Source organism: Oncorhynchus keta, chromosome 21, assembly GCF_023373465.1.
Source record: "Oncorhynchus keta strain PuntledgeMale-10-30-2019 chromosome 21, Oket_V2, whole genome shotgun sequence".
Classification (NCBI taxonomy): domain Eukaryota; kingdom Metazoa; phylum Chordata; class Actinopteri; order Salmoniformes; family Salmonidae; genus Oncorhynchus; species Oncorhynchus keta.
Window position 1 is genome coordinate 27,684,290 of NC_068441.1, and position 25,592 is coordinate 27,709,881.

Below are 25,592 nucleotides of genomic sequence, written 5' to 3' on the forward strand. Positions count from 1 at the left end.
ACTTAATGCAAGCTAAGTGTGGTACACAGTCTCAGCATTAATTTACAATAAGATGGCACTCTTCTCTTAACATTGTGTTTTGACTCAGTACATGTGCCATCCCTTTGGAACACTATGAAGTGATGTTTGGGAACAGGGAGCCTCAAGTCTGTGTTGGTCTCAACTTCCGGACTAGTCTCTGTGCTGTTGTGCTGTTTGTTACTACTTGGCTATCTGCCAAACTTTTCAGTTTTTACCTTTAATACATTTACGAACATTTTAGTTTTTGTCCTCGCTCAACTTTTTTCATTCAACTTTTTCACCCCTTTATCTAGACATTGTTCTACAGGACCTTCACTAGCCGAAAAATCAGCTTCAGATGCAATCGTTAGTCAAGGGCAATTTAAGTGTAGGAAAGGATGAACCAGAGTCTGTGCCACCAGTAAGTACAGATGGTAATATAAACTCCCCCATACAGTCCCTGCAATCCGACTATTTTCTCTAGGCTTCTGGAAAGAATAGCTGTTGGCATGCTCTACCTGTGTCGCTCATTCAGCCGACAGAAACCGGTTCTCCCTATTAAGCAACGAGTCAGAGTCAGAGGTCGAGCCTTCTCAGGTCTGAGCCCCCGAAGCCTCCCACAATTAGCTTGGACAAATTGAAAACCCTAGTCATTGGCGACTCCATTACCCGCAATATTAGACTTAAAAAGAATCATCCAGCGATCATACACTGTTTACCAGCGGGCAGGGCTACCGACGTAAAGGCTAAACTGAAGATGGTGCTGGCTAAGGCTAAAACTTGCGAGTGTAGATAGTTTAGGGATATTGTTATCCACGTCGGCACTAGCGATGTTAGGATGAAACAGTCAGAGGTCACCAAGTGCAACATAGCTTCCATGTGTAAATCAGCTAGAATGTGTCGGCATCGAGTAATTGTCTCTGGCCCCCTCCCAGTTAGGGGGAGTGATGAGCTCTACAGCAGAGTCTCACAACTCAATCGCTGGTTGGAAACTGTTTTCTGCCCCTCCCAAAAGATAGAATTTGTAGATAATTGGCCCTCTTTCTGGGACTCACCCACAAACAGGACCAAGCCTGGCCTGTTGAGGAGTGACGGACTCCATCCTAGCTGGAGTGGTGCTCTCATCTTACCTATGAACATAGACAGGGCTCTAACTCCTCTAGCTCCACAATGAGGTAGGGTGCAGGCCAGGCAGCTTAGTGGAGTCTGCCACCGTGTCTCTGCCTCGATCTAGGTTGGGCAAAACAAAACATGGTGGTGTTCGCCTTAGCAATCTCACTGGAATAAAGACCTCCTCCATTCCTGTCATTATTAAAAGAGATTGTGATATCTCACATCTCAAAACAGGGTTACTTAAAATGTTAGATCCCTCACTTCCAAGGCAGTCATAGTCAATGACGTAATCACTGATCATAATATTGATGTGATTGGCCTGACTGAAACATGGCTCAAGCATGATGAATTACGGTGTTAAATGAGGCCTCTCCTCCTGGTTACACTAGTGACCATATCCCCCCGCGCATCCCGCAAAGGCGGAGGTGTTGCTAACATTTATGACAGCAAATTTCAATTTACAAAAAATAAGTCATGAAATCTATGTAGCCAACTCAATCATTTTTTATAGCTCCTGCTTACAGGCCTCCTGGGCCTTATACAGCATTCCTCACTGAGTTCCCTGAGTTCCTATCAGAACTTGTAGTCATGGCAGATAATAAAAATATCAAAAAATATATTTGGTATTTTTTTAAATTCACATGGAAAAGTCCACAGACCCACTCCACAGACCCACTCCAAAAGGCTTTCGGAGCCATCATCGACTCAGTGGGTTTTGTCCAACATGTCCCTGGATCCACTCACTGTCACAGTCATACTCTGGACCTAGTTTTGTCCCATGGAATAAATATTGTGGATTAAAATGTTTTTCCTCATAATCCTGGACTATCGGACCACCATTTTATTACGTTTGCAATCGCAACAAATGTAATTTAACCTTGCATAATACCCTAGATGCAGTCGCATCCCTAAAAACAAAAAACATTTGTCGCAAGAAATTTGCTCCCTGGTATACAGAAATACCCGACCCCTGAAGGAAGCTTCCAGAAAATTGGAACGTAAATGGTGCTCCTCCAAACTGGAAGTCTTCCCTACTAGCTTGGAAAGACAGTACTGTGCAATATCGAAGAGCCCTCACCGCTGCTCGGTCATCCTATTTTTCCAACCTAATTGAGGAGAATAAGAACAATACAACATTAAAAATAATTTAATGTCGCAAAGCTAACTAAAAAGCAGCATTCAATAAGAGAGAATAACCTTCACCTCCGCTGTGATAAATTCATTAACTTATTCGATGAAAAGATCATGATCATTAGAAAGCAAATTACGGATTCCGCTTTTAATCTGCTTATTTCTCCAAAGCTCAGTTGTCCTGAGTCTGCACACAACACTGCCAGGACCTTGGATCAATGGAGACACTCACATTTTTTTTTTTAATCTCTTGACACATTCATGAAAATAGTCATGGCATCTAAACCATCAAGCTGCATACTGGACCCTATTCCAACTAAACTACTAAAAGAGCTACTTCCTGTGCATGGCCCTCCTTTGTTGAACATAATAAACAGCTCTCTATCCACCGGATGTGTACCAAACTCACTAAAAGTGGCAGTAATAAAGCATCTCTTGAAAAAGCCAAACCTTGACCTGGAAAATGTAAAAAAATATTGGCTTATATCGAATCTCACATTCCTCTCAACATTTTTGGAAAAAGCTGTTGACATTTACTCCTGAGGTACTGACGTGTTGCACCCTCTACAACCACTGTGATTATTATTTGAACCTGCTGGTCATCTATGAACGTTTGAACATCTTGAAGAACAATCTGGCATTAAATGGCCATGTACTCTTATAATCTCCACCCGGCACAGCCAGAAGAGGACTGGACACCCCTCAGAGCCTGGTTCCTCTCTAGGTTTCTTCCTAGGTTCCTGCCTTTCTAGGGAGTTTTCCTAGCCGCTGTGCTTCTACATCTGCATTTCTTGCTGTTTGGGGTATTAGGTTGGGTTTCTGTAAAGCACTTTGTGACATCTGCTGATGTAAAAAGGGCTTTATAAATACATTTGATTGATGGATTGATTGAGGAGGGGGGACGATTTTCATTTGAGAAAGGAGTGAAAGGAGGGGGGCTGAGAGAAAGAGATAGAAAGAAAAGGAGGCATAGTGTTTATTTTCATTTGTCAAATATGAAATATGAAGAGAAGAGAAAAGAGGGCGGGAAAGCTGACAGTGAAAATAGGAGCAAGAGAAAGTTTGTGACCAACCTGACTCTGAGAGGCCGCCCCCGGCTCTCTAGGTCCCTCCCCCCTCCTCCCTTCTCTTTCTCCCCTGTCTCTGCTGAGAGAACAGGCAGTTGGTTCGCTCCACAGTGTCTCTGGCTGTGTGTGAGAGGCCCAGAGAGCTGAGGAGAAGGGGGTGTTTGGATCAGTTACAGCCGCGAAGGAGAGACACTCAGAGGGGAGAGAGGGCTCGAGAGACTGACGACTGATGAGTGTGAGAGAGAGGGAAGCAGTCTGGAGCTCGAGAGAAAAGCTCAAGTGAAGACCAGAACCAGAGAGACCAGAGAGAGAGAGAGAGAGAGAGAGAGAGAGAGAGAGAGAGAGAGAGAGAGAGAGAGAGAGAAGGCAGTCGAGGACTTTATCAGAGTGGAACCGACAACAACCACAAGCCTGGAGAGCCAGTCCTTCTCTGAGCTGCTCTTGTTTTGTTCTGTGTGGAAATTCCTTTGAGACGTCACTGCTAGCTGAGCTCAGCTGAACAACCACAGCCAAGAAAGACTGTTGTGGTTGCTTGTCAAACTATAGTGTGTGTGGAGATAGAGCGAGGAGCATGTTTGACTGTATGGAGGCTCTTGCTCCCCGGCCGCTCTTTGACGTATCCACTCAGGGGGCTTGCATGTTGGGCAAGGCCACCACCTTCTTCCCTGGTCTGGACCCCTTTGCCTGGGCTGGGATGGCCAGTGTTCAGTGTAAGTGACGTGTTTGCTCTGTCTCCTCTCTTGACTCATCAGACTGTAAAAGCTTGACTGCGTATATGTTGTGTTTGTGTGTGTTTGTGCAGAGCCAGGATTTTTACACTCCTCATTAGACTGGTGGTGTTATTGTAATCACCCGGAAGAGCGACTATCTCAGTATGTGTGTGTGTGTGTGTGTGTGTGTGTGTGTGTGTGTGTGTGTGTGTGTGTGTGTGTGTGTGTGTGTGTGTGTGTGTGTGTGTGTGTGTGTGTGTGTGTGTGTGTGTGTGTGTGTGTGTGTGTGTGTGTGTGTGTGTGTGTGCATGTGTGTGAGAGAGAGAGAGAGAGAGAGAGAGAGAGAGAGAGAGAGAGAGAGAGAGAGAGAGAGAGAGAGAGAGAGAGAGAGAGTGTGTGTGTTTGTATGTGTGTCCTTATCAGAGTGCTGGTGTTGTTATCATAGAGCTCTCTCCACAGGAAGAGCCAGATTCCATTGGATTCTCTGTGCCCATTCTCACCCTCCAGTTTGTTTGTTTATGTACTTAGCGTGTGTGTGTGTGACTGTGTATTTATTCATCATCATGTTTGTTTTCTTTCTGAATGACTTCAGATGAAGGATTTAGCTCTCTCTCACAATATGGGCCCCTTGACCTTGTGAGGTTTTAGGAAACTAACAACCAAAGTCAAAATGAAAATTGATCCTTTAAAGGGATCTGATGCAATGCCAATAACAACATAAAAACATCATTATCTAACTTAAAGGTTCATTTGAGGGCAAAACTGTTAATGAAAAATGAATAGATGGATGAATAAGTAGGACAGTACGGCTTGACCCAGTAACAACTGAGGCCTAGGGCCCACTCTCTTTCTGGAGGCTTTACCCAGGCCTTGCAGTACAACAGGGCCCACTCTCTTTCTGGAGGCTTTACCCAGGCCTTGCAGTACAACAGGGCCCTCTCTCTTTCTTGAAGCTTTGCCCAGGCCTTGGAGTACAACAGGGCCCTCTCTCTTTCTGGAGGCTTTGCCCAGGCCTTGGAGTACAACAGGGCCCTCTCTCTTTCTGGAGGCTTTGCCCAGGCCTTGGAGTACAACAGGGCCCTCTCTCTTTCTGGAGGCTTTACCCAGGCCTTGCAGTACAACAGGGCCCACTCTCTTTCTGGAGGCTTTGCCCAGGCCTTGGAGTACAACAGGGCCCACTCTCTTTCTGGAGGCTTTACCCAGGCCTTGCAGTACAACAGGGCCCACTCTCTTTCTGGAGGCTTTACCCAGGCCTTGCAGTACAACAGGGCCCTCTCTCTTTCTTGAAGCTTTGCCCAGGCCTTGGAGTACAACAGGGCCCTCTCTCTTTCTGGAGGCTTTGCCCAGGCCTTGGAGTACAACAGGGCCCTCTCTCTTTCTGGAGGCTTTGCCCAGGCCTCGGAGTACAACAGGGCCCTCTCTCTTTCTGGAGGCTTTGCCCAGGCCTTGGAGTACAACAGGGCCCTCTCTCTTTCTGGAGGCTTTGCACTTAGCTAACACACAACATTGTTTAAATGTTTTCATTTAACTAAGCAAGTCAGTTAAGAACAAATTCTTATTTACAATGACAGTCTACACCAGCCAAACCCAGAACAATAGTGCGCCACCCTATGGAACTCCCAATCACAGCCGGTTTTGATACAGCCTGAATTCGAACCAGGCTGTAGTGACGCCTCTAGCACTGAGATGCAGTGCATTAGACCTCTGCCCCACTCGGGAGCCTGTTTAATGCCTGTTTGAGTGAGATGGAGTGAAGGAGAATGGGTGTGAGAAATGAACTGGAGTTGTTATTGTTATGTAGCCTATTTACCCTCACCACTGTATTTCATATGATTAATACTCTGTCTCTGGACACATGGAGTTTCTGGCATGCTCATTTGAATATGAAAGGTGAGGGGATCTTGTCATTGAGCTAAAATAATACGTTCCAACCTAGACGTAATATACTGTAGCAAATGTAAATCCGGGACACTCCAATTAGTATGATATGTTACATTTCATATGGTATGTATTAATTTGTGGATATCAATCATCCATTCCATATAATATGTTGCAAATTAAAATTCATATTTTTTTCCGAATTGCAATTTGTACAATATGTTACAGATTTTTCAGGGGGTGCTGCATCACCCTCTGACCCCTACTTCCCACGGCTATGCCTCTGATATGCAGTGATGATTTTTTTAAAAAGTGGTGTAATAGCCTACACTTTTCTTGATGTTTTAATTATTATGATAGGCTCATGTTTTACCTGTACCCCACTATTTACTCATTTGAGTGCCCCGGATGTACATTTACTATGTTACATTTAGTCTATGAGACCAGGCTGCGTGAAAAGACAGGGAAAATGATTAAAGGTGTTATATTTATCAATTTTATCCAGTTGGCCTACAGACTTTTATGCAAGGCTCTACCCCTTAGCACCTTTTGTTTTGGTTTAATAAAGGCGAGTTCAAATTCATGGCAGTAGGCTACACTGTGTGCTGGTTAGTTTCAGGTCTTCCAGGTGAAAGACCTATATATCTTCTTTAATCGTGAAGACACTGGGGTTTCAGGCGCTGTCAGCCCCACAGTGTTTCCCTTAAACGAAGACGGATTATCTGTCAAGGTGAGCAAGGCCACAGCCGGTCTCAACTTGCTTAATACAATTGCCAACTTCTGAAGGGACAGAACAACATACTACTTACTATACAATTAGCCTATATTTCAACATGGAAACTATGGGCATTCCTTTGGTAACACGTTAGGTCCTATAGTGTCCTTATTACAGAGTAATTACATTTATGTTTGTGCAAATGTGGCCATCACAACACTTTTCAGTTGAAGAGAACAAGATCTATTTTTCCACGAACACCTTGAACAAATTAAGTTCTGTTTATAAACTAATGGTCTCTTATTGTAGTCTACAGCAGTTGGTTCTCCTCACAAAATACTATCAGTTGTTAGGGAGTTTGAGAAAGAGTGAGAATGAGAACACAGGATATAGACTACAAAAATGTCCTTTGATAGTTGTGGAGTTGTGTGTGGATGGCCCTGGCGGTGGAGAGAGAAGAGAGAGAGAGCTAAGAGCATTGAGTGTTCTTCTTTAGACCGGTGTTCTGTTTCAATCCTCTGTTCCCAATAACTGGCGAAGAGGTGTAATTCCCCCACTATATTCACACCGGTTAGCCCTCATTGTTTCTCTTTCAGATAGATGAGCTAGCTATGACTCATCCTCACCTTGCCAAACACGAATTTGATAACGTAAATATTCGGAAGGCTGTAGGTCTTTTTCATATGACACCAGTAGAATAGAATGTTTGGCCTACAGGAGAGCACAAAGTATCAGCACTAGTATCAACACAGCCAACCTGTGTGTGGAGGATCCATCCAGGGGGTAGATTGGAATAGAGTCTCTGTCACAGTGTGGAACTTGATCATGTTACTTCTCTAAATTCTCATAATCTGGGATAGGCATTCAGAGGGCCTTGGGGTGTGTGTGGGGGGGTTTGTGTGTATCTGTGTGTATGTGTGTCTGTGTCTGTGTGTGGCTATCTTTCCTGTTTTTTGTTGTTTTAATGTGACAGTTCAAGACCTCTCTGCCTCCCTTTGTTTAAATGTCAGAGGTTATGGAGAGAGCACATACAGGCCAAAGTCAGGACCTGTGTGTGTGTGTGTGTGTGTGTGTGTGTGTGTGTGTGTGTGTGTGTGTGTGTGTGTGTGTGTGTGTGTGTGTGTGTGTGTGTGTGTGTGTGTGTGTGTGTGTGTGTGTGTGTGTGTGTGTGTGTGTGTGTGTGTGTGTGTGTCCCTCGTTGCACAATAGTGGGCTTCCTAAAAAATAAAGAGAAAGGGATCATTTTAAACACTACTGAGTATAAAGTAGGCACTGTACTGTACAATGATGAAAGCAATACCAAACAAGTGTAACTGGTGTGAAATGGATTGCTAGTGGTGCTAGTAAGTCACGTCACTCTCTCTGAGTCCTTGAAATAGTTGTTTCCCTTGCTCTGCAAGGGCCACAGTTTTTGTGCAGCGATGGGTTACGGTGCTTTGTGGGAGGCAGTTGTTGATGTGTTCAGAGGGTCCCTGATTCGGCCCAGGTTGGGGCGAGGAGAGGGGCGGATACAACACTTACACTGAAGCAACACTGTTACATAGCATTATTTTGAGTGCTTATGAGTTTGCTGCTGTGTGTGTGTTAATCTCACTGAATCATGCATACAGTCGGGTCTTTGTCTTGTCAGAATCGATAAACATAATGTGTTCGCCTTTAATGAAGGCCTTTAATTAATCAATTATAATTACAAAAGGCTCAATTAAGAGATGAAACTGCCTGCGGTGACGGGCCAGTAAGAAGAGAGGGATGAAAGAGAAGTGGAGGGGGTTTGATCAGGGATTAACATTTACCCCCTATAATTCCATCACTTCTTCTGTACTCGGGGGGTTTCATCCTTTCAGCAGAGAATACACCAGCATGTCTTCTCTAGGAGTATACCCCTGACTCTCTCTGATTCTCCGCTCTCTCCCCTTGATGTCTTATACAAAACCGCCTTGATGGTCATGTAGCCACACCATAGCTACTGTATGTTAGGAAGGTAAGGTGAAATAGGGTGACAACATGCAACAATTTCAAAGATGTTATTGAGTTACAGTTTATTTTAGAAAAATCAGTCAATATAAATAAATTCAGACCCTAATCTATGAATTTCACATGACTAGGAATACAAATATGCGTCTGTTGGTCTCAGATACCTTAAAGAATGCCACCATTTATCTCATGCAGCGTGACTATGGGCCACAGGATCTTGTCACGGTATCTCTGTGCATTCAAATTGCCATCGATAAAATGTGTTGTTGTCTGTAGCTTATGCTTGTCTATACCATAACCCCACTGCCACCATGGGGCACTCTGTTCACAACGTTGACAAAAGCAAACCGCTCACCCACACAATGATATACACGTGGTCTGTGGTTGTGAGGCTGGCTGGACGTACTGCCAAATTCTCTAAAACGACATTGGAGGCGGTTTATGCTAGAGAAATGAACATTGAATTCTCGGATAACAGCTCTGGTGGACATTCCTACAGTCAGCATCATGCCAACTGCATGCTCCCTAAAAACTTTAGACATCTGTGGCGTTGTGTTGTGTGACAAAACAGCACATTTTTGTGGCCTTTTATTGTCCCCCCAGCACAAGGTGCACCTGTGTAATGATCATGCTGTTTAATCAGCTTCTTGATATGCCACACCTGTCAGGTGGATGGATTATTTTGATAAATGAAAAATTCTCACTAAGAGAGATATAAACACATTTTTTCACAACATTTGAAAGAAATAAGCTTTTTGTGTGTATGAACAATTTTGGGGATATTTTATTTCAGCGTATGAAACATGGGACCAACACTTTACAAGTTGCATTGATGTTTTTGTTCAACGTAGTTTGACTAAAGTGCTATGGCTTCAGGATGAAACAATATGGTTGAAGATGAACTGCAAGGTGAGCATATTTCAATGGACAGGGAGAAGCAAACCTACATTGCAATATTTAGTAAAGCATAAACACACTTTTCATGGTCAAATAAAAAATGCCAAATACTTTTACACTCCTCACAGGTGTATGTTTTAGTTTTCATAATACATTTCATAATACATTTCCATTTCCTGTATGCACAAAGGCAGAAGTTTGTAAAGTAAAAAAATACACAAACATACTAGGGCCAGTTTGATTGAATCTGTCTAAGACAAGGATAGGGAGACAGAGGGAAATACTATTTGTGAGGTAGCTGAGTGGGCTGAGAGGGAGAATGAGAGAGAATACACCCAGTGTGTGTGTGTGTGTGTGTGTGTGTGTGTGTGTGTGTGTGTGTGTGTGTGTGTGTGTGTGTGTGTGTGTGTGTGTGTGTGTGTGTGTGTGTGTGTGTGTGTGTGTGTGTGTGTGTGTGTGTGTGTGTGTGTGTGTGTGTGTGTGCTTCGTGTGTCTGTCCCAGCGCTTAGACGGCCATCCCTCTGTGTGCCTGCACAGATTTCACAGGCCGGTGATGGAATTCGTTAATGGCATTTTATAGCCTGACTTCAGTGGGCAAGGGAACACAGTAAATAATATGGGCTGTCCGTCCCATGGTGCGTCCACTCCTATGGGTCCTACACATTGTCCTGGGACGCCTTTAGGCTGGCCTTCACATAGTGCTTATGTTACACCCCGTCACTCTCCATGAACTTGATTATGTCTATGTGTAGTAGTAGTAGTGAAGCCTAGTAGTAGTGTAGTAGTGTATGTTTGAATTGCACTCGAGTTACTAGCTGGATTTTATTCTGATGTGCTATACCAGCCGACCACACAAAATGTATTAATTTTGAGAGACTGATACGTTGATATACTGATTGAGCATTTCACTCTTAAAATGCAAACACAAAGTAGTTGTCATGGATGCAAGTGAGCTGAAATGACTTGTGGGTTTCGTAGCTAGGTTATTTGGATACTCGAACCTCGCTCAGTCAGATGAGTGATTTAGTAATTGCGATGACTGAACCACTTTGAAAGTAATGACAAATTGTTTGCCAATTTCATATAGCTCAAACAATCTTCAAATTAATGGCATTATCTTGGGAAAGTTATTGAGAACCAGTTAGCATGAGGCAGAAGCCAGGCAGCACTGCGTCACCCATTGAAGTGAATAATCTGTTCCACCTAGTCTTGTTCCATCTTGTTCCATCTTGTCTCAAACTCTTTAATTCCACTCCTTGTTGTGTCATAAGTCTTTCCCATCCATGGCCACAACACATTGACTTCAATGGTTGGATGTTAGGAAACAATGGGAACATTTGGAAATTCGGTAGTGTATGTGTGTGTGTGTGTGTGTGTGTGTGTGTGTGTCTTAGTGTTGTTGGTTGTCAAGGTGGGTTTAGGAAGGCGTGGCTGTTTGAAGAATGGTGTTGGTCATCTGACAGGAAAGTGCTGTGCTGATACTAGAGCTAGTTCGAGAGTAGTGGAGATGAGGGGATACGTTGACTCTGTTTCATCAAAAAAATGTGCAAAATAAAAAGGTAGCTTGATGAGGTGTTGTAAAGAAGAAAGGCGGCCTTGTTTGCAGACCGCTGAATGAGAGGGGCAATCCCTCACACATCAATCTTCCACATTGCATGTGCTGGACAAGAGATAGCCTATCGAAAACCGCCATCATGTAACTATGAAGCCAAGAGGATATTAACCACAGGTAATTACTATCCCCCCCCACTACCCACACAGAGAAGCCCTGCCTTCCTGTCTCTGTTAGGAGAAAAACATATGGGAGTAAATATTACATTAAAAACACTGCATCAGATTCTGCACAGTTGTATTTATAGAGTTAACATATACAAGAGTAAGACATTAATTAGGGCTTTCTGAGTGGGATGATTGCACAAACTCATCCTTGGTAGGTGAACTTGCTGCATTAAACTCCACGATATCTGTCAGTGTGTGTGTGTGCTCTATTTTATTTATTTAACTAGGAAAGTCAGTTAAGAACAAATTCTTATTTACAATGACTGCTGACACCGGCCAAATCCAGACGACGCTGGGCCAATTGTGCAATCAGGGCCAGATGTAATACACCCTGAATTCAATCCAGGGACTGTAGTGCACTGAGATGCAGTGCCTTAGACCGCTGTGCCACTCGGGAACCCACATCGCTGTGTCATTCTAGTAAGGGTGTGATAATTCCTCCCGGATTGTGTGTGTGCATGCATTGGTGTGCACTTGTGTGTTTGTGTGTGACCCCCTCTTTTTGTTTGGTGTTTCTGTTTTTATGGAGCCATCTCCTTGACAGTAGCCTGGTTTTATCACAGCCTTTCCTTTCAAAGAGGCTCCCAATGACAGGAAGCACTCTTCCTCCCAACAGGGCAGGAAGGCAGGAGGCGGGAGAGAGGTAGGGAGTGGGGGATATGGGACAGGCCAGGCAGGGGAAAGGAGGTGAGGAAGGAGGGGGGTTGCAGGTATTAAACTTAATAACGGCTGATGAAAGGAAGTGCCACTGTTCCACATTTGACAGAAATGTAATCTCCCCGCACACACATATACACAATCAGCATATCCTCTCCTGGGGTTCAGGCCCATCTTTTTCCTATAGGTTATCTGTACAAATAGACCTACAACCACCCATTAAATAATTTCAGACATTCATACTGCCCACAGCATGCTCAGTTCAAAGAGTGAGTGGTAATGGTAGAGGATATGGGTTTGAAGACACACATGGGATTTTTTTCCCTGTTTGTTGGTATGTACTGAATGGGATGACTGTTAATGTAGTCTCCATTTTCTCCTTCAGATCAGGCTTTGGTTGTGTGTGTGTGTGTGTGTGTGTGTGTGTGTGTGTGTGTGTGTGTGTGTGTGTGTGTGTGTGTGTGTGTGTGTGTGTGTGTGTGTGTGTGTGTGTGTGTGTGTGTGTGTGTGTGTGTGTGTGTGTGTGTGTGTGTGTGTGTGTGTGTGTGTGTGTGTGTGTGTGTGTGTGTGTGTGTGTGTGTGTGTTGATGTTCCTCTGTTTCACACTGAAAGTAACACTGAAAACCATTACACACATTTCAACATGTTCCTATGTTGAAGCCAACCCACACTCACACACATTCACAAACACACACACACATTCCACAGGACATTCCTGAACATTTTGTGAGGCGAGAAGTTATGTAAAATGTGAATTTGCAAACCAAATGAGTCTTTAGAGACCTGATAGCACCATAGATTGGTGCATGGCCAATTTAAAACTGAGCGCCTACAGTCATGTACTGAGATTCCATAATGTTGCCACAACAGAAGTCTCTAGAAAATGCCATTGTGTATTTAAGTAATAATGCCTGAGGGAGTGTGGTATATGGCCAATATACCACGGCTAAGGGCTGTTCTAAAGCAAGACGCAATGCGGAGTGCCTGGATGCAGGCCTTAGCCATGGTATATTAACCATATGCCACACTCCCTCAGGCATTATTGTTTAAATACACAATGGCATTATCTAGAGATTTCTGTATAGCACAAATCCCAGAGGTGCCTTATTGCTATTATAAACTGGTTACCAATGTAATTAGAGCAGTATAAATACATGTTTTGTCATCCCCATGGTATACGGTCTGATTTACACCAGCTGTCAGCCAATCAGCATTCAGGGCTCGAACCAACCAGTTTGTAATGATAATTGCCTAAGAACAGCCCTTAGCCATGGTATATTGGCCATATACCACACCCCCTTAGGCCTTATTGTTTAATTAGAGAACTACATAACGTCATCAGACCTGACCAGGGGAAACTACTATTGCGTATTGCCATGGTATAACTAGGACATTAGTTTTTTCCTGGTCAGATCACTGGGTTAGGAAAAACTACTGCCCCTAAAACTATTTTGTTGATGATCCAAAATGTGCCTCTTTTAAGTACTATTAGAGAAATATACAAGGGAAGGCAAACGTAAACAAAATCACAAGGCCACTTTAAGAAATATAGACTTGTGTAGATACTCCATAGTAACATCCCTTTGAGAGGGTCTGTCAGCGCCCTATTCTGGCTGAAGCCCAACCCTGAGACGTCTGAGCTGCCCCTCAGGCGATGCGTCACACTGTCGCCCACACAACCACGCTGAAGACAGAAAATGAAAGGATCCCTTTATCATGGCATACATTCAACACACTGTGTGTGTGTGTGTGTGTGTGTGTGTGTGTGTGTGTGTGTGTGTGTGTGTGTGTGTGTGTGTGTGTGTGTGTGTGTGTGTGTGTGTGTGTGTGTGTGTGAACATGTTTAATTTTACTTTTGGGGACCAAAAGGCTATTTCTAGGGGGGTTAGGGTTAGTGTTAGAATTATATTAGGGTTACAATTAGGGTTAGGGTTTAAAGGTTTAGAGTTAAGGGTTAAGGTTAGGAGTTAGGGTTGGGGTTAAGATTAGGGCAAAGGTAAGGGTTAGGGGTTAAGGAAAATAGGACTTTGAATAGGAATCAATGTGTCCCCTCACCGCAAGTTTAGTGAAACAAGACTGTGTGTGCGCACATGCGTATGCTGGATATTTCTCACCTGTAAAATCCATATGACATGCAGTAACCACCATAATTATTGGGACAGGGATTTATTTTTTCTTCTTTTGACTCTATAATCCAAACGTTTGTATTTAGTGCAAACTGTCAGCTTTAATTTGAAGGTATTTTCATCCATATCAGGTAAACCGTTACAGACTCACAAATATCATACCCCCTCCCCAGAAATGCTAACCTCCCCTTTTATTGTTTAGCATGTCTTGGGGGTATGATATTTGTCTGTGTTAGCTGTCTCACTCATCATTATTAAAGATTTATTTCTGATTATCCGTAATCATGGTCCACATTAATGTAGAATCCACATTAATGTAGAAGTGTCTAGAAACATATTCTATTCTTATTTACAATAACAGTGACTCAAAAATGACACAATACATTATTTACCATTAATTTCTGTTGGGCACAAAATAATCTGAAACACAACCAAAACAAACAGCAAATGTATCCAACAAATTTGGATGCATTTGCGTGCTATGAATATGGGAAAAAATAATTAACTTTTTACTACTTTAATGCACATAAGTGAATTTATCCTAATACTTTTGATGTCCTAAAATGGGTGGACTATGTACAAAAGGTGCTGTAATTTGTAAACAGTTCAACCGATATGGGTGAGAAAACCCTCAAATTAAAGTTGATAGTCTGCACAGGATCAGACCCTTTTTCAATTTTCGCCTAAAATGACATACCCGAATCTAACTGCCTGTAGCTCAGGGCCTGAAGCAAGGATATGCATATTCTTGATACCATTTGAAAGGAAACACTTTGAGGTTTGTGGAAATGTGAAATTAATGTATGAGAATATAACACTTTATCATCTTTGAAATGCAAGAGAAAGGCCAATATATGACTTAGGAATCTAGGCACCATTTAGATTTTGGCCACTAGATAGCAGCAGTGTATGTGCAACATTTTAGACTGATTCAATGAACCATTGTATTTCTGTTCTAAGTGTTGTATCAAGACTGCCCAAATGTGCCTAACTGGTTTATTAATACATTTTCAAATTCAGAAGTGTGCACTCTCCTCCAACAATAGCATGGTATTATTTCACTGTAATAGCTACTGTAAATTGGACAGTGCAGATTAACAAGAATTTAAGCTTTCTGCCCATATCAGATATGTCTATGTCCTGGGAAATGTTCTTGTTACTTACAACCACATGCTAATCAAAATTAGCCTACGTTACCTCAACTGTCCCGCGGGAGGGACACCGCTCCTGTAGAGGTTTTAACCTTATAGTCATTGTTTGAGTTCAAATAAAACAATTTGAGTGTAGAGGCAAAATAAGAAAAAATGCTTCACAGTCCCAATAGGGCAATGTATATGACATATGGATGAAAAGTTAGCGTACGGTCTTAACTAAAGCTCCTTCACAATTTGGCTGTTGTAGCAACCAAACCGTTCAGAAACTACAGACGATTTTGTGAGAAGACCGAGTTTCGGGATGTCTTGTAGTCTGACAAACACCGCTCTAGTTCAACGCCTTTTACCGCAGATGCAGAAGTGCGACATCGGTGGATGCTGTGGATTAAGACCCACCAAATGCAAAAAAGCAGATATGTTTAACTTTAACAGACGTAATTTTATTAGGATTTTTTTTTTATATGCTAATTACATTTCCGTAGGGTCACGGACATCGGGGGGGAATGGAAAAGGAGAGAGCGGCATTTTTTCAGGCTAAGGCTCTCTCTTCCAGTCAGGTGGATCTAGGATCTTCTCTTTTTCTCTGCATTTCAATGTACATAATATGTACATACAGTGCCTTCAAAAAGTATTCACACCCCTTGACTTATACATTGATTTGTGTTACAGCCTGAATAAAAATGTTTTCAATTGATATTTTGTGTCACTGGCCTACACACAATAACTTCAAAGTGGAATTATCTTTTTTTAAATTTTGACAAATGAATTACAAATTTAAAACTGAAATGTCGTGAGTCAATAAGTATTCAGGAGTAAAAATGTGCTTAACAAGTCACATAATAAGTTGCATGGACTCACTCTGGGTGCAATAGTAGTGTTTAACATGATTTTTGAATGACTACCTCTGTAAGGTATGGTGAAGTTATTAATTACACGTTGGATAGTGTATCAATACAACCAGTCACTAAAAAGATACATGCGTCCTTCCGCTCAGGGACTTTAAAACAGTTACATACAGTGAAGGGAAAAAGTATTTGATCCCCTGCTGATTTTGTACGTTGCCCACTGACAAAGAAATGATCTGTCTATCATTTTAATGGTAGGTTTATTTGAACAGTGAGAGACAGAATAACAACAAAAAAATCCAGAAAAACGCATGTCAAAAATGTTTTAAATTGATTTGCATTTTAATGAGGGAAATAAGTATTTGACCCCCTCTCAATCAGAAAGATTTCTGCCTCCCAGGTGTCTTTTATACAGGTAACGAGCTGAGATTAGGAGCACACTCTTAAAGGGAGTGCTCCTAATCTCAGCTTGTTACCTGTGTAAAAGACACCTGTCCACAAAAGCAATCAATCAATCGATTCCAAACTTTCCACCAAAGAGCTCTCCAAGGATGTCAGGGACAAGATTGTAACCTACACAAGGCTGGAATGAGCTACAAGACCATCGCCAAGCAGCTTGGTGAGAAGGTGACAACAGTTGGTGCGATTATTCACTAGTGGAAGAAACACAAAAGAACTGTCAATCTCCCTCGGCCTGGGGCTCCATGCAAGATCTCACCTTGTGGAGTTGCAATGATCATGAGAACGGTGAGGAATCAGCCCAGAACTACACGGGAGGATCTTGTCAATGATCTCAAGGCAGCTGGGACCATAATCACCAAGAAAACAATTGGTAACACACTACACCGTGAAGGACTGAAATCCTGCAGCACCCGCAAGGTCCCCCTGCTCAAGAAAGCACATACAGTGGGGAGAACAAGTATTTGATAAACTGCCGATTTTGCAGGTTTTCCTACTTACAAAGCATGTAGAGGTCTGTAATTGTTATCATAGGTACACTTCAACTGTGAGAGACGGAATCTAAAACAAAAATACAGAAAATCACATAGTATGATTTTTAAGTAATTAATTAGCATACGAACCTAGCTGACAGTGTGATGAGAAGGTTATTTCAAAACATGCATCTGGTTTGCAATAAAGCACTAAAGTAAAACTGCAAAAAAAAGAAATTAAATGTATGTCCTGAATACAAAATATTATGTATGGGGCAAATCTAACATAAGACATCACTGAGTACCACTCTTCATATTTTTAAGCATGGTGGTGGTTGCATCATGTTATGGGTATGCTTGTCATCGGCAAGGACTAGGTCTTTTTGGGGGATAAATAGAAACGGAATAGAGATAAGCAGAGGCAAAATCCTAGAAGAAAATCTCTTTAAGTCTGCTTTCCAGCAGACACTGGGAAACAAATTCACCTTTCAGCAGGACAATAACCTAAAAGGCCAAATATACACTGGAGTTGCTTACCTAGAAGACATTGAATGTCCCTGAGTGGCCTAGTTACAGTTTTGACTTAAATCGGCTTGAAAAACTAGGACTAATGGTATTGGGTGGCAGGTAGCCTAGTGGTTAGACTGTTGGGCCAGTAAGGTTGCTCTTTCAAATATCTGAGCCGACAAGGTGAAAAGTTGGTTGACGTGCTTCAGCAAAGCACCGTAATTTGCTCCGGTGGCGTCTAAATGCTATGTCTGACCCTGTGAAACAACATATTTCACTGCAGTGTATGTGACAATAAAAAAGCCAAACTTTACTCCTTCATTTCATGAATGCAAAATACACACTTACTGAACACTGTTTTGACTGGTTTTAACACAGCTGCAGCCAACAGTATTTTTCAGTGACAACATGTCTTCCATTTACACAGAGGTGTTTGGGGAAACATATGGCTAATTAGAACAGGTAATCCTCCATCTATAACATGCTAATATGGCCATGATGGAACCCTAACCCCATAAAGGTGTGTTTAAATTGAACCTTTTAAAAAGTATTATTATTATTATTATTATTATTATCTGTTGTAGCTGGTGCTAATGGTAGTGCTGGTAGTATACTGTTAGGCTGTTGGTAGCTAGTATTAATGGTATTGGTCATGGTGGTAGTAGACTGTTAGGCTACTGGTAGCTGGTGCTAATGGTAGTGGTGGTAGTATACTGTTAGGCTGTTGGTAGTTAGAACTAATGGTAGTGGTGATAGTATACTGATAGGCTACTGGTAGCTGGTGCTAATGGTAGTGGTGGTAGTATACTGTTAGGCTGTTGGTAGCTAGTATTAATGGTATTGGTTGTGGTGGTAGTAGACTGTTAGGCTACTGGTAGCTGGTGCTAATGGTAGTGGTGGTAGTATACTGTTAGGCTGTTGGTAGTTGGAACTAATGGTAGTGGTGGTAGTATACTGTTAGGCTGTTGGTAGTTAGAACTAATGGTAGTGGTAGTGGTGGTCTTACAAGCAAGGTCAAAGCTAAAGGGTCAGAGTTTTATTCCACCTCTCTACCTACTGGGAGCCCTCTGTCCTCTTAACTCCCATATATTTCAAACTCTCTTTTTCTCTCTTAATTTGTCTCCTCTTCTTTTATTAGATTATTCCCTTTTCTCCTCTTTTTGAAGTCTTGCCACTTGTTAAACGCAGGCCCCAGTGTGAGAGAGGGGGCTGGAAGGGGGTCGAGGGGGAGGGTTAGGGGTGTGTAGAGGTCCCCATTTGGGGCAGCGCTGTTCTATCCATTCAAGGTGGCAGCTCCATTTTTGTATTTAAAAAATTATAATAATAAGGGGCAGGGATGCAAGAGTTCAGCTGTTGGTGTGAATGGCTATCCAAGGTGACTGGATCCCAATAAAGATGTTGTCGGCCTGGTCGGGGGCCTCCTTCCCAGCCCAGACACAGCCTTTATAGGTCAGCTTATGAGCCTGGGCCTCTATTAAACCCTGGCCAGCCTGCGCTGAGGAATTTAGGGCCAAGAAACAAGAGAAAACAGGGGGTTTTGGGGATGGGCATGGGGAGGTGAAGTTGAGGTGACTGAAGGTGAAAGTTGAAAGGCATGTTAGAGAGGATTGGTTTGGGGGCTTGGTCAGTGAATGTGGATAAATGTATGGGTATATGAGCTTTTTGACCATTTATTAATGTATGTGTGTGTATATCTATGCAAATGTATGCTGATATGTTTTGTCTGTGAAGTCAGGAATAAACCCCAGTGCATTTTAAGTTATATTTAGTAGCTAGATTGTGCAAAGACTTGAAATAGTCTGATTAAAAAGTTGAAAAAACACATTTTTTCCAGACATGGACAAAGGTTTCGCTCATCTGGGGTCCATCGTGTCATGTTGTCTTTGTGTATAAAAACGTTTGTCTGTGTGTGTGTATTTTACGTTGTTTTATTTTGCTGGTAGCAGTTGAATGACTTTGCCTTTCGCAAAGCAAATGATATTATATTGTGGTGCATTTTCCCCCTGCAACACAGAAGGGAGGGACAGAGGGAGACAGCAGAGTCTCATAAACAATTCAAATGAAATCACATTTTATTGGTCACATACACATGGTTAGCAGATGTTAATGCAAGTGTAGCGAAATGCTTGTGCTTCTAGTTCCGACCGTACAGTAATATCTAACAAGTAATCTAACAATTCCACAACAACCACCTTATACACACAAGTGTGAAGGAATGAATAAGAATATGTACATATAAATATATGGATGAGCGATGGCTGAAAGGCATAGGCAAGATGCAGTAGACGGTATAGAGTACAGTATATACACATATGAGATGAATAATGTAGGGTATGTAAACATATATAGTGCCATTGTTTAAAGTGACTACTGATACATTTATTACATCCAATTTTTTATTATTAAAGTGGCTAGAGATTTGAGTCAGTATGTTGGCAGCAGCCACTCAATGTTAGTGATGGCTGTTTATGATGCACCTGTACTGATGCACCTGTACTGACCTCGCCTTCTGGATGATAGCGGCGTGAACAGGCAGTGGCTCGGGTGGTTGTTGTCCTTGATGATCTTTTTGTCCTTCCTGTGACATCAGGTGGTGTAGGTGTCCTGGAGGGCAGGTAGTTTGCCCCCGGTGATGCGTTTTGCAGACCTCACTACACTCTGGAGAACATTATGGTTGTGGGTGGAGCAGTTGCCGTACCAGGCGGAGATGCTCTCGATTGTGGATCTGTAAAAGTTTGAGTGTTTTTGGTGACAAGCCAAATTTCTTTAGCCTCCTGAGGTAGAAGAGGCGCTGTTTCGCCTTCTCCATCATGCTCTCTGTGTGGGTGGACCATTTCAGTTTGTCTGTGATGTGTACGCCGAGGAACATAAAACTTTCCACCTTCTCCACTGCTGTCCCATCGATGTGGATAGGGGGGTGCTCCCTCTGCTGTTTCCTGAAGTCCACAATCATCTCCTTTGTTTTGTTGATGTTGAGTGTGAGGTTATTTTCCTGACACCACACTCCAAGGGCCCTCACCTCCTCCCTGTAGGCCGTCTCATCATTGTTGGTAATCAAGCCTACCACTGTAGTGTTGTCTGCAAACTTGATGATTGAGTTGGAGGCGTGCATGGCCACGCAGTCATGAGTGAACAAGGAGTACAGGAGAGGGCTGAAAACGCACCCTTGTGGGGCCCCATTGTTGCGGATCAGCGGGGTGGAGATGTTGTTTGCCACCCTCATCACCTGGGGGCGGCCCGTCAGAATGTCCAGGACCCAGTTGCACAGGGCGGGGTCGAGACCCAGGGTCTCGAGCTTAATGACGAGTTTGGAGGGTACTATGGTGTTAAATGCTGAGCTGTAATTGATGAACAGCATTTTTACATAGGTATTCCTCTTGTCAAGATGGATTAGGGCAGTGTGCAGTGTGATTGTGATTGCGTCGTCTGTGGACCTATTGGGATGTTAAGGAAATTGGAGTGGGTCTAGGGTGTCAGGTAGGGTGGAGGAGATATGATCCATGACTAGTCTCTCAAAGCACTTCGTGATGACGGAAGTGAGTGCTATGGGGCGATAGTCATTTAGCTCAGTTACCTTAGCTTTCTCGGGTACAGGAACAATGGTGGCCCTCTTGAAGCATGTGGGAACAGCCGACTGGGATAGGGATTCATGGTCTGAGCATCCTCTGAGGCTAGGGATGCCGTCTGGGCCTGCAGCCTTGCGAGGGTTAACACATTTAAATGTTTTACGCACGTTGGCTGCGGTGAAGGAGAGCCCGCAGGTTTTGGTGGCCGGCCGTGTCAGTGGCACTGTATTGTCCTCAAAGAGAGAAAATAAGTTGTTTAGTTTGTCTGGGAGCAAGATGTCGGTGTCCACGACGGGGCTGGTTTTGTGTTTGTACTCCATGATTGGCTGTATGTCTCGTGTCTGAGCCGTTCAATTGCGACTCTACTTTGTCTCTATGCTGACGCTTAGCTTGTTTGATGGCCTTACAGAGGGAATAGCTACACTGTTTGTATTTGGTCATGTTTTCGGTCGCCTTGCCATGATTAAAAGCAGCGCTTTCAGTTTGGCGCGAATGCTGCCATCAATCCACGGTTTCTGGTTGGGGAAGGTTTTAATAGTCACCGTGGGTACAACTCCACTGCTGCACTTGCTAATAAACTCACTCACCGAATCAGCGTAATATCAATGTTGTTGTCTGATGCTATCCGGAACATATCCCAGTTCACGTGACCGAGGCAATCTTGAAGGGTGGAATCAGATTCGTCGGACCAAAGTTGAACAGACCTGAGCACGGGCATTTCCTGTTTTAGTTTCTGTCTATAGGCTGGGAGCAAAATGGAGTCATGGTCAGATTTGCTGACAGGAGGGCGAGGGAGGGCTTTGTATGCGAAGTTAGAGTAGCAATGATCAAGAATTTCGCCAGCCCGGGTCGCGCATTTGATATGCTGATAAAATTTAGGAAGCGTTGTTTTTAGATTAGCCTTGCTACAATAAATGCAGCCTCAGGATATGTGGTTTCCAGTTTACGTAGAGTCCAATGAAGTTCTTTCAGGGCCGTCAAGGTGTCTGCTTGGGGGGGATATACACGGCTCTGATTATAGTCGAAGAGAATTCTCTTGGTAGATAATGCGGTCAGCATTTGATTGTAAGGAATTCTAGGTCAGGTGAACCAAAGGACTTGAGATCCTGTATGCTGTTATGATCACACCACGACTCATTAATCATAAGGCATAAACCCCCACCCTTCTTCTTACTTGAGAGATGGGGTTTTTTCTGTTGGCGCCATGCGTGAAGAAACCGGGTGGCTGTACCGACTCTGATAACATATCCGGAGTGAGCCATGTTTCTGTGAAACAGACAATGTTACAATCTCTGATGTCTCTCTGGAAGGCAACCCTTGCTTGAATTTCATCTGCCTTGTTGTCAAGAGACTGGACATTGGCGAGTAGTATGCTCGGGAGCAGTGCGCAATGTGCCCGTCTACAGAGCCTGACCAGAAGACCGCTCCGTCTGAGTCTGCGGCGCCGTTGTTTTGGGTCGCCGGCTGGGATCCGATCCATTGTCCTGGGTGGTGGTCCAAACAGAGGATCCGCTTTGGGAAAGTCGTATTCCTGGTCGTAATGTTGGTTGACGTTGCTCTTATATCCAATGGTTCTTCCCGGCTCTATGTAATAAGACTTAAGATTTCTTGGGGTAACAGTGTAAGAATTAATGCATAAAAAAACAAAATACTGCATAGTTTCCTAAGAACGTGGTGCCATCACGAGATTACCTTCAGTCTGTTTGTTCAAATGTGTCTATAGGTATATAAGTATTTCGGGTTGAGCTGGCATTCAAATAAACAAGACACCCACACACACCATTTAGCTGACAGTCAGTCAGACAGTCAGAGGTATGCTCCACCCCCTCTAACCAGTAGTGGAGACACCAATCAAATCTCATCTGCTGATAACGATTTTATCAGTGTAGCCATCTGTCCATCAGCTAATTGTGTCTCTTTCCCTCTCCCCCCATCAGGAAGAAAGAAATATGTTCATGTTCATCCTCTGACATGAAGTGTACCTATTAGCTTCAGTACTGAAATGTGCAGTAAGATAATGTCTATGACTTCTTTGCCCCCCTTGTCTCTCTCTCTCTCTCTCTCTCTCTCTCTCTCTCTCTCTCTCGCTCTCGCTCTCTTCTCTCTCTCGCTCTTACTCTCTCTCTCTCTTCTCTCTCTCTCTCTCTCTTCTCGCTCTCTTCTCTCTCTCGCTCTTACTCTCTCTCTCTCTCTTCTCTCTCTCTCTCTCTCTTCTCACTCTCTCTCTCTGAGCAGCAGTGGAGACCCAGAGCACCAGCTCTGAGGAGATGGTGCCCAGTTCACCCTCTCCACCCCCTCCTCCCCGCATTTACAAGCCCTGTTTCGTGTGCCAGGACAAGTCCTCTGGCTACCACTATGGGGTCAGCTCCTGTGAGGGTTGCAAGGTGAGACACATCAAAACAGAGAGACACAATATACCCAGTCATAAATGCCTTCACAAAGTATTCATAGTATTCATACCCCGCCATATTTTGTTGTGTTACAGTCTGAATTCATTTTCTTCTCTCTCTGACCCATCTACACAACTACCCTATGGTTAAAACCATTTTTTGACATTTTTGCAAATGTATTCACATCCCTTTCCTATAACTCCAAATTGAGCTCAGGTGCATCCAATTTCCTTTGATCACCCTTGAAACGTCGCTACAACTTTATTTGGAGTCCACCTGTGGTCAATTCAAATGTTTGGACATGATTTAGAAAGAAACACACCTGGCTATAAGGTCCCACAGTTGACAGTGCATGTCAGGAACGCAGATGAACAGGAGTGGCATTGGCGAGATGAGGAAGCGCTAGCTGAGGTTGCAGGGGCATGGGTTCAAGAAGATGGTGGACAAGGGCAAAAGGAAGAACCTGGGACATATTATGAATAAATATGGAGTGGGGGATTGTACAAACCTTCTGGAAGACTTGCTGAAGGAGAAGATGGCAGACAAGAGCAAAAGGAAGAACCTGGGACATATTATGAATAAATATGGAGTGGGGGATTGTACAAACCTTCTGGAAGACTTGCTGAAGGAGAAGATTTGGACAAGGGAAACAGAAGAAAAGTGAAATATGTCCTGAGTGAATATGAATTGGAGGATTGCACAGAACTTCTGGAAGAGCTAGAAAAGGAAATTGAACGTGACAAGAGTGAGGGTGAATCGATTGCAGTGGCAGGTGTAGTGACGACAGCCAAGAATGAGTTGAGTTGAGGAAGATTGGTGACGTGTAAAAAGAGGGATACATGCGATAGTAGCTCGGAGATGGAACCTGACGGGACTGTGGAAGAAGTACCCACGGTGAGAACTGCCGAGTTCGGGCCTCGTTCCAAGGATGTGAAGAATGATTCTGGCTCAGTGGGAGTGACATTGGTGGAGAGAGTGAATCCTTGCAGTTTGGATGAAGAGTGGAAGACAGTAATAAAGGAAAATTGAATAAAAAGGGTGCAAGTTGTTAATGAGTATAGGTTTTTGGTTGGAGTAAGGTTCACTAACAATTGATTTTTGGGAGATCCGTTTGAAGTATCAAGGTGGAATCGGTGAGAGGGACCAGAAGTGTTTTTGTTTTGATTTCTTGTGTGTCACAAGAGCAGAAGGAAAAGGCATTAAGGATCAACAAACTACCGAGTTATGAAGTGGAGAGTTTAGATTTTTGTAGCAGAGCACCGTTAAAAGGTGTCGACTTCACGAGTGGCATACAGGAGTAGTTGGAGCACGCCGTCTTAATGGTGTAGTGTGTAGTGAATGGGGAAAAGAAGAAAGCCTGTCGGAATTATTGATGTTTGACGAAGCGTATCTCCCTTCACGTGAAGTTGGGATATGTGCAGTGAGAGCTTGTGTCCAAGCCGTTGTTTTGTATCAAGTGTGTGCCAAAGGAATGTTGTGGAAGAATCTGAGGCTCTACTATGTTGTAATTGTGATGCAACCATGTTCCCAATTCCCCGGAGAGCCCGGTTAGGGTAAAGGAGTATGAAGTGGTAAGGGTCAGGTCTATACAGCAGGTCTCCTACACGAAGGCACATTAAATAGTTGAATCAGCGGGAGGAGCTGAAGATATGGCGGTGGATGCTCCGCAGACTGTGGAGATTCAGAGTGTTGTTCAACAGTTCAGGGAAACTGATATGCTGATTGTGAAGAAAGTAGGGTTCATGGTGTTTATCAGAGATGTGGTTTATTGTACTGCACAAACAAAAGAAGAAACTGAACATAATAGTATCTGTGGCTGAAAGGTTTTTGGGGTTTCCAGGACTTCACTGCCAAAACATTGCAAAGAATACTGTCTGAAGATGCCCTTCCTTCTCAGACCCCAGAGCCTGTAGGGATGGGCGTTGGCAGTTGAATCTGGAGTACATTGAGTTTTGTATTGTTTATTTTGTTAATTATTTGGGCTGATATACAGCCAAAACAGTAGGTGGCGGCATGCAACTACAGTATTTGTTTGCGGGCGGCAATAATATCAAAGAAGAAGACCCCGCACTGTAGGTGGTAGAAATACACAAATAGTTGTAGTCTGTCATAAAACTTTAAGGAAGAAGATGTGCATGTCAGAGTAGAAAC

General features: G+C 43.3%; 1 protein-coding gene across 2 annotated transcripts in view; it reads left to right on the forward strand.

Moving 5' to 3' along the window:
• LOC118400349 (retinoic acid receptor gamma-A-like) overlaps positions 1 to 25,592 on the forward strand; it is a 76,807-nt gene that overhangs the window by 39,751 nt on the left and 11,464 nt on the right. The window contains exons 1-2 of one of the 2 annotated variants that reach the window (XM_052473635.1): positions 3,382 to 4,021; positions 23,287 to 23,435. In XM_052473635.1, the coding sequence (XP_052329595.1) occupies positions 3,883 to 4,021; positions 23,287 to 23,435 (288 nt within the window). In that variant the 5' untranslated portion in view covers positions 3,382 to 3,882. Of the gene's footprint in view, positions 1 to 3,381; positions 4,022 to 23,286; positions 23,436 to 25,592 lie in introns of those variants that run through there. The other variant, XM_035797076.2, reaches the window with a different exon arrangement.